Below are 13940 nucleotides of genomic sequence, written 5' to 3'. Positions count from 1 at the left end.
CGGTATGTAGCTGTAACTTTGTCGGAGAACGCGATGACGGTGTTGGGTGTTTGGTTTGTTACATGCCTAGGTATTGAAGACTGGTTTGTGGAGGTGGAGGAGGGATTGGTGATGTTGGTAACTGAGAACCCCCCATTTCCCGTGCTCTTCTCCTGATCTCTGCACAAGCTTCTCTATGGTGTTTACATACTCCCCAATCTCATGTGAGGCGGTGAAGTTGGCATAAGATGAACGGCGTGTGAATTCGGCAAGACTGAGACTGTGAGGCGATGGGGGCTGCGCGGATCTTGCTGGTTGTCTGGAAGGGGTGCGATGTGTGTGGAAGGGGGAGGTATAAGAAGGGCATCTTGTGGCGTTGTGTTTGGTAGTCAACAAACACAGCATTTGGCCTTTTGGGAGCTTGTTGTAACCCGGGCGAGAGTGGACCGGGGCAGTGACGGAACTCGTTGTGGATGTGAGGTGACGGGGACATGACGTGCGTGCTCTCTCACTGGACGAGGTGATTTGGGTTCGTGTTCTTCGTGCATCTCCTCATGTATTTGGTCTGCATAAAGCAAGAAGAGTGGGAGACGACGACGATGGATGTTCGTGTGTGCTGCTGTAGTGTGATAGTGTGCTCGACGAGGTTGTTCTCGGATGAGAAATATGATATATCATTGCATGTCCACAAATACTGATGCAGTTCATCAATTTCCATCGGTTTGTTTCTTTTAAGAGAGCCATAAGCAAGCCACCGTATACATTTATAGAATCACGTTGAGATCGACGATGTGGAAGATGGTGAGATTACAGCACAGCACGCTCCAAGTAGTTGCGTCTGGACTGCTGGAAGGTATAAAAGGGGGGAGACATCGAGTACGATTTGTCTTTTCTGCACAAGATGAGACCGTAGTAACGCATATTGTCTTCATCAACAGCCAAGACCTTATCTGAACTACTGAGTAGTCTGGGTCGTCAGTCTGAGGCAGTGTCCTGGAAGGATGAGTAGTCTTTTTGGGTGGATACAATGTGTGAATAGGATGGGGAATACGCTATGAGAGATAGAAGTGATGATTGATGAGTAGGGGAAGCTGCTTACTGATGAAACTTGACGGTGACGGTTGTTTCATTGCTTAGTGGTGGTCGTGGTAACTTACAATCTCGCAAGCATTGTACACTCAGCATCTCACCAACGTTATCGCCTTGTGGTTTCAAGATCGAGTTCGGAATACAAGTGACGGCGTATTTATATGTAACGTCGAATCAAGCAGGCACCGAAGCGTGTCCGAAGATGGACTACACGGCATGATCTTCGCTGCCGTTGATATTTGGTTTGAAGAACATGTGCTGTAGTCTCATAGGCTTGATCGTCGATTTCGACGTACTTTTAACGGATACGATTTGTCAATGAATGAGTCTTATGGTGTGGACGAGACGTCTCGTGACGCTGAAAGTTGGCAGTATCTCTCACACGTTGGGTTCTCTCGTTCTCGTTGGGCGGGCTTCTATTATGTCCGGCTGGGACGAGTTGAGATGCCGTTCTCTCGCTGTTGGTGGCCTCTTCTTGCTCACTATTCGGTATGAATATGCTCAGGACGATGGTGTATGGGTTGGTATGTCTACGTCAACGTATTGACAGTGTGTGGAGTATGTAATGTATGCTGCGCACATGAGTTCTTCTCGGGGCTGTGGGGAGAAGAATTTAGTCCAACCATTCTGGTGTCTCCGGTTCTCTCCAACAACTTAGTTACGACAATATTTATAGAACTTTTAGAGAATATCGACAGCATGTGCACTTTTAAGTACTGGCTCAATTACGTATTCCGTCAAGAGTTCGCACCCCCGTGTGATGAACGTATGCAAATCTAGAGTCCAACCTGAGTTCAGAAGAATCACTGAACGGTCCCGAGCTGGGTATAAAATTGGCAGTTCCATCTGTCAAGGTTTCTTCCGCATCATCGGTGTCGTTCCCACACGACGACAATGTTGTCGACCTCCCAACTCTAACTCCCTGATTTTGGGTTCAGCAGTGCAGCCAAGGTTGGACTGAAACTCCTGTTCTGCTCGTTCGATTTGCATCCGTGTTCATTAGTGGGTGATACCCAAGGGACCAGGAAGGGCGATGAGCGGCGAGGGTAGCGGGTATGTAGTCTTATCCCTCGAGTGAGACGCTGAACAGTTGGAGACCTTCTACATTTGTATGGGAGTTCAAAGCGCATCACTCTGGAGCATATCGTTTGGTGCAAAGATGTTGTTTCGCGAGGATCTGTGGAATTTATACCAATGTTGATTGTCTATTGTCACGCGGTTACATATCGTGTTAGGAGTTAAAACGAACACAGTATCATCATTGTACACAAAGACAAGCTTGAGTCGCTTGCTGTTACTTGCAGAATCGTAACGTTGTAAGGCTGTCTTGTCTTGTACACCCATCTGCTGCCTAAGACTTTCAACTCTTACGGAAATCGGTCAGTATACCGAGAGGAATTCAAGAACCATCGCTGGGCGATGAGTCAAATATGTGGTATGATCGAAGTGTTGCTGAAGTATCCTGTTACACAACGAGTAACGAACACCATCTCGCCGGGTCCCCTAAACCTCTGACGAAAGCCAACGGACAAAGACATACGGGCTCCTTCACTACCAAGCGCCAACGATAATCTCGCCTTCCCTCCATTTGTGCCTCACTCCAGTCGCATCTGTACTCAGTAAGTAACTTGCGGAAATCATGTACATATAAATATGACTATAGCCATATTCTCTCTTACGTTCTAAACACTGGAGAAACTCGTGCTTGCGTCGTTATTTGTTCTTTGAGAAAAACTCAGGGCACAGAGTGAACACCCTCCCTCATCTGATCCCACAGGTTGTTCATGGAGCTATTTCGTGTGTGGCTATAGATTAATCCAGACCTCCGTTCTGTAGTAAGCAGAGGGCAAAGACAGAAATGATAGATGACTGAAATAGTCAAGATCGCTCTCACAGAATCACGGTTGCATCTGCCAACTGTGAAGACGACCCTGGACGCAGACGATATAGATACCGTTACGTGTTCCTGGAACAAAATTGCAACCAGAAACCCAATGCCACTTGCTAGGGGTTCTGGTTGCATACATGCAAACCATTTATATTCTAAACAGCCGGTTAACACTGTGGCAGTAGCCTAGTCCTGACCTTCAAAAAGAAGAGCTCGCTAGGAAACTGCTCCAGAGACTCGGATTCTGTGGGCTACTTGATTCAAAGAGATGGCTTCTTCTGATAAACCTTTGAGAGGATCGGCTGAGACCTCAGAGAGAAGGCTTCATGCACACCAATTGCAGCATATTTATCATCGTCGTCATTAAAACCACCGTCATTATTGTCAGAAGCACCAGCTAGACACAGAATGTTGGTAGCTGACCAAAGCTTCTGGAGTAATTCTAGCAGCCGTAGCCGGTCGTACGAGTGTGAACGCGTCCTACACGAGTTCCAACCTTCATTTGCGAATTGATGGAAGCATGAAGGTCTTCTCCTCATCTCTCGACATGTCTTGCGTATTCCTGTAGAATGATGACGGAAAACCAGAAGAGACGCGAAACAGAGAAGAGGAGATGTTCAACATCCTGCAGATCCTATCAGGATAGTTGCGGCTTCCATGACCCACGCGTGTCTTGAATGATGAAACCAGACGAGGACTGGTATTGGGACTGCGTCTCACTAAGATTGTTTCCGCCCGACCGAATTTGAGAAAGCTTTGCGATCTGTGGAGGGACCGAAGTTTTCATAGCCTTTTTCCCCAGCTTACATTTCACCCCATGCACCACCAGATCTTGCTCTACGGTACTCCCGACCTCAAGAGGTAGGAAAAGCAAGTACGAACGACTAGGCAAGATGAGTATGTACCCAACGAGCATCAACATCGCATGAATAACTGAAGCAAGTCTAGAGTGTGGGCTGATAGCTCTCATGTTGCAGTATTCGTACGGGCTATAAATGTCCAAACCGGCGCTCTCGTTGATGATATCACCAAAAGCGTCAGATACAACCCCAGCCCGTTCTGTGTAAGTATCTTGAGGTTACGATAGGATGTTTGACCCTTGGCTCGTCACAAAAGGGAGTGATGAAGGCTTAGGGCAATTACCCCACGGCATCTGAATGAACACAACGGCCGGGAACGACGCCGTTCCAGTCCCGTTCGTCATCTTCCTGAGATTTTACAGTTAGAATACACGACGCAGAGACGATCATTACGCGCCAGGCGGAGAGGAAGATACATGTATCGACGGGCATAACTCGTGAGAGGGGGATACAAGTTCCGATGACTTCGAAAGATCATAATACTCACATACTTTCCTGCAGCATTTCAAATTAACTTGTCGTACGGGGCTACGCATATATGTACATTCCGCCAATACTTCAGTTTACGCAGCTTCACCTCACGCTTCTGAATGACTTTGGCTCGAATAGTATATAATCCTACAAGCTTGCGGCTTTTTTCCAGGTTTCCAAGAGGGAAAAAGGACTAACCCTTAACCCCATGCAGGAGATATCCCTCGAAAGTGAGAGATTCATGGACTCCTGTGTCATTATGCCGCCGGCATTTTCCACCAGCTCAGGAACATTTTGTGCCGAACGTTCTTCGTTTGTTGTCCGTCGTCGTTGTCGTCGTCACTCGTCTGGTTATTCAAGGTATTCGAAATGAACCATTTCTTGCAGGAGATGAAACCTAGCCCTGCTAGCATGGGCACCCGTCGCTGAGCCTAATCTTCGCACAAAGTATGCCAAGCTGTGCTGTTTTGCGTGTCAACTCGCACAGGATCTTCTGAGAACGACTCTGCTGTACTTTTGCGGGAAACCCAACCCATAATATAGTGAGAAGAACCAAAAGCTTCGCATCACTGACGCATTTTCAATTCCATCGCCGTTGCCGTTCGGGTTGAAATATCGTCCAAAAGCATGGGCTCGGTTGGGAGTATACGGTATCGTAGCCAGGTGACTAGCGACGTACATCATTCATCGTCACAACCGCAACTTGATTGAAGCTCTCTCATATCATTATGTTGGTATTAGTGTTATGTAAAAGGCCTGCCTGAAGCCGAAGGAGATCTACTCAGTCCCTCTAAACTCAATCCGTAATATTATATCCGTGGTATGAACCAATCCCATTCCATAAGACACGCTGCCATCCTGGGCTCGCTATGCCATGCCGTTGCAAATCCATCAGCATCCAAACTCCGACCTCATTCTGTCCTACGTTTTCGTGTATGTCGTCCCATCATTCGACAATCCTCAAAGGGGTATATGACCAGTCCTCCAGTTCCCTTCAAAGTACTTCAGTCGTGAGAAGGGTATCCAAAATCCAAAAATTCGAACGCTGAAAGAAAGCTCACGCCGTCCCCGGGGTATCACCTCAAAGCTACCAATAGGCCTTCTCATGCTCCTGTTATAATAGGCGAAAGGTTCCGACCTCTTGCGCGCCCCTTCTGCGTCTTCTCGGCGTGAGGAGAGTTTCGCGGAAGCACTCGAGCCCCCGGCTCAACGTTCCAGACCCCCTCTCTCGTCATGGCGACTTCCTCTCCAACGCCGAGGACGAGAACCTCGGTACTCTTCCCGCTGCCGTTCTCCCGCTCAAACCTGTTGCTGCGGTCGCCGCTGTCCGAGGAAGGGCTGACGACGCTTGCGATCTCCTTCCGGGCATACTTTCTCGTCCTCAACATCCTCGTCACAAGACCCCTGACGTCTTTGTCGCCGTCGTGCGTGCTGACCCAGGCCTTCGCTCCCAAGGCCGTCGCGGTCTCCTGGCCGGCCGGCATTCCCGCTGATATGTTGCCACCAAGCCACCATGGGTTCGAAACGGTGTCGAAGCAGTGCAGAAGCGCGGTCAGCGGTAGCGCTGCCTCGGCTACGAGGTGCGAGCTTGCGTATTGGTGCAGACAGCGGTATGAGATGCCGTGGGGGGAGAAGATCACGGAGACGGCGCGGTCTCGGGCGTCAGTTGGCGGCGGGGTGGAGGCGGCAGACTGGACGGATCGGAGAGACTGCGTACTGGGTGTCTCTGGGGGAGTCGGCAAGTTGATATATGCAGGTGCTGCTTTGGATCGGGAAGACGGAGATGGCGTGCTTCGACGTTGGGAAGCTGGTGATACCGGGGGTGTGATTAGATGCGTGAATCTTGGCCATGTCGGAGGCGGTCGATATGTAATGCCAATGGCGGCGTGTAGACCTTTGAAGTCCCTTCGCTGGGGGATGAATGCGACAGTCACTTCACCGGGCTCTCCGCCAGGTATGAATGGAGGTACTTTGACTCGGATTACGGTCTGCTTCCCCGTTGTTTGAGGGTCCTCCCATCGCGGTATCGTATGGACCTTGTTCTTATCGAAATACTTCCAACTCCGGATGACCTTGGCTGCCGCGGGCTCAGCCAGAATCAACGTCCTTGATCCGCTCGCTGGCAACTGACGGAGTGTAGCCTCGTTGCAGTGGTCGCTCTTGTGCTGGCTGATAATGACGAGGTCCGGCTCGGGGAGATGCTGTAATGAGCAGACACATGGTGACTCCTTGTGCGTCGTGGTCGACAATATAGAATGAAAGATAGTCGAAGGTCCGGTGATCCACGGGTCCATAAGAATCCTGAATGGCCTGGGAGAGATGCCCGGTATCGACTCCGGAACGATCGGTTCGAAAGTCAACAGGAACGAAGCATCCGCATTAAGTTGTTTTACGGTCAACGCCATGATGTTGTTTGTCCTTTCCCAAAACTGAATAAGACAACGACTGCAAATATGATTCTGTGTAAGGCTGCAGAGCAACCGCTTGCTCGTGAAAACAGCCCCGAGACATAGGAAGAGGCCGGAGGGTTATTAGATATGTCCCATGACGACGGCAGTAAACGTGGGCGAGGAGCGCGTCGGGACGCAACTATGGGGATGTTTTGCCGTGAATGATCGGACGTGGGGAAGCGATGCAGGGAAACGCGAGGCGAGTGTAGGAAACTTTTCCTTGGCCGCCTGGAAACGTTAACCCTGTAACGCCAATGTGCGGTCGTAGACCGCGAACTGACGACGAGGTCAGAGCATTTTTGTTGGTCTTCACCAGATCAACAGCCCAGAGGCAAGTCAACGCGAGGTGCTCAGACTTCCGAGGGCGCGCCGATGTTAGAGTATGACGACGGATCTGTGAGAACCACCGGCAAGAATATTGCAGAAGGAGGGTGCCAAGTTCGGTACTGGTCGGAGGCTGAAACCTTGGTGGCTGAGCCCCAACTGCGCAGCAGCGCGGTCACTTCAGTCTGGAAACATGGAGTGAGTCCCTTGCATATTCTGAAGAGACAATCTGATCACTCCGGGCCAGTCAGGCGGAGCCGCATTGAAGCCCCTTTTATTTTGCCTTCTCCCACTGGACCAACAGTGCTGTAAATTGTAGGCTATCGAAGCAATCGACTGTCTGTCTCCGTGATCTTGGCGGCGAAGGTCCATATCGGATGTCTGTGCGGACGGCCTCCAGGGGTGCTGATCAACGAGGACTTGTGACAAGTTTGTTTGGGATCCTGCGAATGGGTGGTCTTGATTGGAGAAGGGGCCAGTTGGGAACCGTTGGGACTGACTGGGTTGATAAAATCCGAGGTCGCCTTCCAATCGACTCGAATTGCCCAAGATCAAGATGGCAGCTGGTCTTGAATCACGCAAAGTCGAGGCTGACGATGAAGTTTTGGGCTTGGTGCTGGTTGTGCACCTCATGCAAGATTGACAGCCGGCTGCAGCGGCTCTAGATGGTTCCGGACTTCCCCTGAAGATGGAAGGGATGACCCATTGTAGCATGTGCTGAGCGGACCATCTGAACTGAGGACAGAATGACTGTCTCTGACAGCAGAACAGACATTTAGGAGAAGCTTGTAGGCGCTTCTCTCCCGCCGCAAGTCTGGCGATACTAAGTGTAGTGGTTAATCCGAAAGCAGGCAGGTAATCCGCGTTCATGCGTTGAGTCAACGTCACTAGGATTCAGGACTGATAATGGTGTACCATCTCTCGTCAAAATGATGATAGATTCTGCTTCCGTGCTAGACCCCGAGAGTCATCCGCATTCCTATGCAGTCGAGGATATCCTGTGCACCGAAAGAAGGGTGCATCGTGGTTGAATCGAAAAAGGGGCTCAGGAGGCTTCGTATGCTTGCTCGATGTGCGATACAGACTATTATCCCGCTGTAACTCCGGGCCATACGCAGCTCAGTGTTGACGACTGCAACGACCAAGTTGCTCTGACGTCGAAGCAAGTGTGGCCATCCCTGGAGCTTGGCTGAGTCTCCGCGTACGCAGTACGGTAAGCAATCAGGAGGCTCTGACAACATTGACCATCGCAGTCGGAGTTACCGACAAGACAAAATCTGGGTTGACCGCCATGTCTCAGAAGACAGGGAGCCAGGAGCGAGATCAGGAGGCGGTTGGACGGTTGTTGTTGCATCCTAGGCCAGGCACTAGTGGGATTATTTAGAAAACGAAGCATGCATGTGATAGAGCTCGTTGTACGTCTAGGCTTGCCGCTGGATGTATTTTCTGCCATTGAAGCAGCAAAGGCACATACCTGCTACTGGTTGCTCAGTGGGCCGCCGCCGAGTGTGCCGGTGTCAAGAGAGTTGGTTCAGCTTTTTCCGGGGCTAAGAGAATAGCGTAGAAGATTGAATCGAAATGCGAGTAATTGGTTTGGTTAACCCTAGCCAGGAAGGGGGCCGTCTCTCCTTGGTAAGACGAACTCTTCGATTCATCGTTCTGAGGACTCTTCAAGTCCGAAATATTACACAAAGCTCTCTGTGACCGAGGCAAGCCCCGGCAGCTCATGACGAAGCAGAGAATAAGGTCGAAAGACGAGAAGAGCGGAGGCAGGTGCCGGTAGAGCTCTCGAAGTATCGAATTACATCTGGAGGTATCTTTTCAGGTGAGCTAAGGTACGGCTCGGTGTGGTAAAGCGCTAGAACTTTTGAGGGAGCTTTATCGTCGAAGCTGCCCTGGAATCTGGTTGGTGGTTCTCTTATCAGCACTAGAGCTCGCGTCCTGTGAGCTTATCCCCCACACCCTTCTTCTCCAGCGGGCAGCTGGAACTCCAGCAGTTTCCAGCAGGCGGTGACCAAGCCGTATTGCGATACACCGCCGAACATAGCGCCGGCAGCTTACCGCAGTAAGGCCAACGGCAGTAAGGAAGCTTGAAGGCCGCCTTCTTCATTTCTTTCTTCAAGGTTTGATTCAACACTTGATACTGGTCTTTTTTAGGCCACTTCGGTAAGTCTCATACCGACGGCGAAGGCGGGGCGTTCCAACGTCGACAATGGGGATTTGTTTTTGCCAGCTGCCAGCTGTGACAGGGGAGGCGTTCGTGTAGCGTCCCGTGGGTCGTCACGAGATGGAGCCCCCGATTTGGTCCGAAGGTGAGGGACTGAGGGTGAACCGGGTGAAGGGTCTCGACCTGGTGCTGTTGCGATGTCTCGAGGGCGCTGCATAATGTCGGTGTCTATGCATTAATCCATTGCATCCCCACAGACGAGTCGAGATTTCAGGCCCAACCCGGTCAGGAACCAATCAGAGTCTCTCTCTTGTTGCTGGAAGAAAAGATAAAAACAAAGGACGGACGATATTGAAAAGCTCGGCTGGCCGTGTGATGTCACTTGGGTGCTTCGAGGCGCACGAGGTTCCCGCTTTTTCTGCGAGTGTTGTCTGCTGTTGTGCCATTCAGCCAGGGGTCCAGGGATGCTACTCAGTGTACTGCTGGTGGCAAAAAAAAACAAAAAAAAAAAGACATGGCGTGCAATTGGTTGGAAAAGCTCTTCAGTGTATGCTTTTGCTCTGCTTTGTCGTGCATCGTTCGGCGACTTTGACCGGCATGAGCGGTTCAGGAGTGAGCCGAGGAGAGGTCTGTTGAGTTCAACTTAATGAGAACGAGATGGTGCCGACAGTTGGAGCTGCTGGATAAGGCTGTGGCTCGGACTTGGGATACCTTACTCTCATGGTAAGGTATCGAGGTTTTCTTTCAGGGCTGCCGTCTCGGCGAAAAGCCGTGGTTTCGGTTTGTCAAAGGTAACTTGGCTCTATTTCCAACGAGGCTTGGTTGACGAGAAAGGACAAAGTGGAGCGGAGCAAAGTGCAGGTTTTGATCTGGTACCTGTCCACGATCTGGAATTGAGCGGTTTTGAATTTGCAGCAGTTCAAATTCTTCTTTCTCGGTGGCCGCGTACTTTAGGTGAGTTGGGGTAGGATACAAACTGCCGAATGGTGATAGGCCGAGGTGAAGTTCAATGGCGAGGAACTGGAGGGTCCTGGCGACGAAAGTGGGGACCTTCCCTGGACGATTCGGTACGTACCTCCCCTACCTCCACCCTGCTCATCACCTCGGGGCGTGAAGCATGAGGAAGGTACGAAGTGTCTGTAGCACAGGTGAGGAAGGAGGAAGGGAATGTGAGGCATGACACCTCAGTGTAAGGTATCGCGTACGGAGCACTCGTCAGGCACCGAACGCAGCCTGATTGGAAAACCTGGGTAAGAATGGATATTCTGCAGCAGCAGTTGGGAAGGCAGGGTAGCTGAGAAAAAGAAGGCAGGTTGACGTGCTGAAGAGCCCTGACATGCTGCACATCCCAGGCAGTGACAGAGTGAGAAAAAAAAAACGAAGAGCAAAAAGAAGAGACAGAAACCCTTGAAGACAGCCCATTAGACCACTCAATCCAAGCAAACGACGCCCTCGTCTCCACCCCGTCAAGCCCGCCTTCCTCCCCGCTGTGGAACAGACGATTCGGCGCCAACGTCGGGGACCCATTCTCCCACCTCGATTCTCCACCGCAGCTTGCCTCAGAGGCGCTGCAGACGCTGCAGCCAAAAAGCAGCCCAGCAGAGACACCACGCTCACAACAAGCAGGGTGCATCAGGCAAGCACAAGGCACTGGAAGGTAGCTCCCAGCTTCACCTCTGCTTGGACAGGTACCTTATGGAGTACCAACCTACCTTACCCTGGAGAGCTGCCGTGGCCCTGCATGGTCACTTTTTGTGTGCGAGAGTCTGGGATCAAGGAGCTGGAGCTACCTAGGTTTGTATCCTTGGTAGGCGAGGGTGAGGTGAGCTGCCTGATGCCGACCCGACGCTGCCAACCTCGTCCTCGTCCTTCGTCTCGTCGTCAACTCCCACTATGGCAAGGGGAAATCCGATCATGCAGTTCCTTGCCGGAGGACGTTCATCGCTTTTACACCGGAGATTTGGTCTGGACCGCCTCAATTTGGCTGTGGCAATGCTGTCACCGCGCGGTAAAATTAGCTTGACAAGCAAACCTCTCGACGCGGCTACCCGAGTCGTCGTCTTCAGCAGTGCAGCAAAGCAGCACCACGCAGAAAGCTTCGCCCCGAGCAAGCTACCCGACTTGCTATCCGCATCTTAGACTACGGATACCTAGCAAGCCTCTACCTCTACCGTACCCGTCGGCTGGGATGTCAACGTGACGAACAGCGGGGATGCAGTCGCAGGCCCAGGTTGAGCACCGAGCAGGGCTTGTAATAGTAAGTCGTCGCTTGTCACAATCAGCAAGGGTCCAGTTCCGCAGAATGCGATCAATAACTGCTGCTGCAAGGGCTGGGAGCACATGGTGCGGAAGAAGCAACGGAATTGATGAAGCCTCGAGTTGAAGCAATGTACCTCACTATGTACACTATTCATATCACGAATATTTGTATTGGCGATGCCTGGACGCAATGGAAGAGACGGGATGAATAATGCAGGTAAAGAGCTCTCATTCTGATGCGGCAAGGACCTCTTTCCTCTCGACCACTCGCAAGCTCCGAAAATAAGAGCAAGAGGAAGGAAGGCAAAAAAAAAAAAAAGAACAGTCCACTTTTCCTGGCGACACCCCTCCCCTTTTCCCCTCCTTCCTTCCCCTCTCCCCTTCCCGCCCTCTTGCTTCCCCCTGTCGTCTTCGTCCTCCTTCCGATCCTCCACTGAAGGGCACTCCTCACTTTCAAAGTCCTCCACCATCCACGGGTCTTTGACTTGAATCCTGTTTTTACAACCACACCCTCCGGTTTCTTATCCACGTCAATCCTCTCTCTTTCTTGCTTCCCTTAACCCTTGGTTCAACCAACCCAACCCATCAGACGCACTCCGTCCTCGATCGAGTCATTCACGTCGTCAATCGCCTTGAACCAATGATTCGACTTGGAACCTCCTCGGCGGGTCGACTTGCCGACCTCTCTTTCACATTTCACTTGCTTCCCGTCCCCAGTTCAGCAAATGCTCTGGGTTGTATCCGTACCGCAGTACCGGCGTCCCAGCGCTGACCCCCCAAGCTTGCGGATTGCTGTGCTGCTATTGGAAGAAGATGCCGCCCTGTGCCCCCAAGTACATAGTAAGCACCAAGCAACCAAGCTCTTCGTCCTGCGTGGAAGCATCTAACCATCAGTGGAAGCACTTTCATACTGCTGTACAATGCTATCCAATGCCACTAGCAAAAACAAAGTGTTCCCGTGGTCCGTCACTGGTTACCGCTTTTCTCGGCCAAGTCAGGTACCTTACCTCGCCGTGTCATATCTCTTCAAACAAAGAAGAGAGGCGTCGCGACTGACTCGATGGAAACACAAGTTGCAACTCGTTTCTCGGGCAATCAGTCTCGTCTCTCACCTGGTTTCCGGGAGGAACCATCCCAAGCCGCTACTCGGCGCCTGGCCGAGCATCGTGTTGTGCTGTGCTGTGCTGTGTCGGGAGAGAATAGGACGGGAGGATTGGTGTTGGCCGACTGACGATGCCGATGGACAATCGTAATCAGTGGTCAAGCTTCCCTCACTCAAAGTAACCGTCTTCTTGGCCCGCCACTTACACCACTGCGTCACCGTTGCTTTCACCGGAGCAGCCGTCCTGCCGGTCGTCAGTGACATTGGCTACGTCCACAACAGGCCAACTCAAAACCATATCCGTACTCCCAGCTCGCCTGACTGACCTTGACCTCAGACGTCTAACCTTGCGACGAATACTAAGTCTTACCTCACCAGCTTGTCAGCTGTTCAGTCGTTCCCACAACCAACCACGTCCTTGCTTCGACTTGTTCCCGGCACCCTTCGCCCCGTCTCCTTATTCGTGGTTCATATCGTCCTTTTTTCCATCTCCCGCCCCGTGTCTCTGAGTTCAGCCAGCTTTAAGAACCGCAGCCGCAAGCAAGCTGCAAAAGCACAGGCACGGCCATAGGCACGGCAGCTTGGTGGACAGACAGGTACAGACGGACGCAACACGGGATTTAAACATTTCACACCTCAGCTCCCGCACAATCAAGGTCGAATAACTGTACATCCCATCTGCGCATGTCGGCTGTTGCTACCTACTGTACGCGCTCTCTTGATCGACTCGTTGCCCTGCTGTTTTAAGGTCCAAGGCAACCGGCTGGCAAGGGCTTGCTGGATCCAAGCTCCCTCCTTGCTCTCACACCTTGTCCCCCAACCTGGTGCTGTTCAGCAAATAACACACCCATACCTATCATACCTCTTCCAGCTGGGTATCCATCCGTACTGCTGGGCTTGTCCATCCGTACGGAGACGGCGCGGAGCAGAGCAAAGGTAATAAGGCAGCTGGCCCTAGGTAGGCTTGGGTACTCCCGTCTACAGCACCTCAGGTAAGGTACACGGCGTGCGCATGCCCTCGCTGGATACCCACCAGACCGAGCCACACCCCTAGTCCATCCCCCATTACCGCTACTTACTGCTTTCGGTCAACTTCCCTTCTGCCCCCCAAAAGCAGGTTCCTCTCTTCCTCTTCCTCCCCGTCCTTTTCCCTCCCCTCCATTACACCTTACTCTTCGAAACACTCTTTGTAACACACCAGAGAGAGACGAGAGCTTCCAAAGCTCCAACTCTTGTTGACAGAACATCACAGCTTTCCTCGATCCGCCAAATGCGAAAGCTTCACCAGATCCAGTCCCAATCAATTGGCCTAGCTTCGCGATATACTACGCACGCACTTGTCGCACCTCAC

General features: G+C 51.6%; 1 protein-coding gene across 1 annotated transcript; it reads right to left on the bottom strand.

Annotated features, from left to right (window-relative positions):
* Positions 1-5390: 5390 nt before the first annotated feature.
* On the bottom strand, positions 5391-6692 carry CkaCkLH20_05858 (uncharacterized protein; the record flags this gene model as incomplete). Its single annotated transcript, XM_038888575.1, has 1 exon — positions 5391-6692. One exon carries the CDS (start codon positions 6690-6692, stop codon positions 5391-5393), a length of 1302 nt encoding a protein of 433 aa, XP_038745911.1.
* Positions 6693-13940: the final 7248 nt, after the last annotated feature.

This window comes from Colletotrichum karsti (assembly GCF_011947395.1).
Source record: "Colletotrichum karsti strain CkLH20 chromosome Unknown Scaffold17, whole genome shotgun sequence".
NCBI lineage: Eukaryota > Fungi > Ascomycota > Sordariomycetes > Glomerellales > Glomerellaceae > Colletotrichum > Colletotrichum karsti.
The sequence above is the reverse complement of the archived record's forward strand: the minus strand, read 5'-3'. Positions and strand labels throughout refer to the sequence as shown.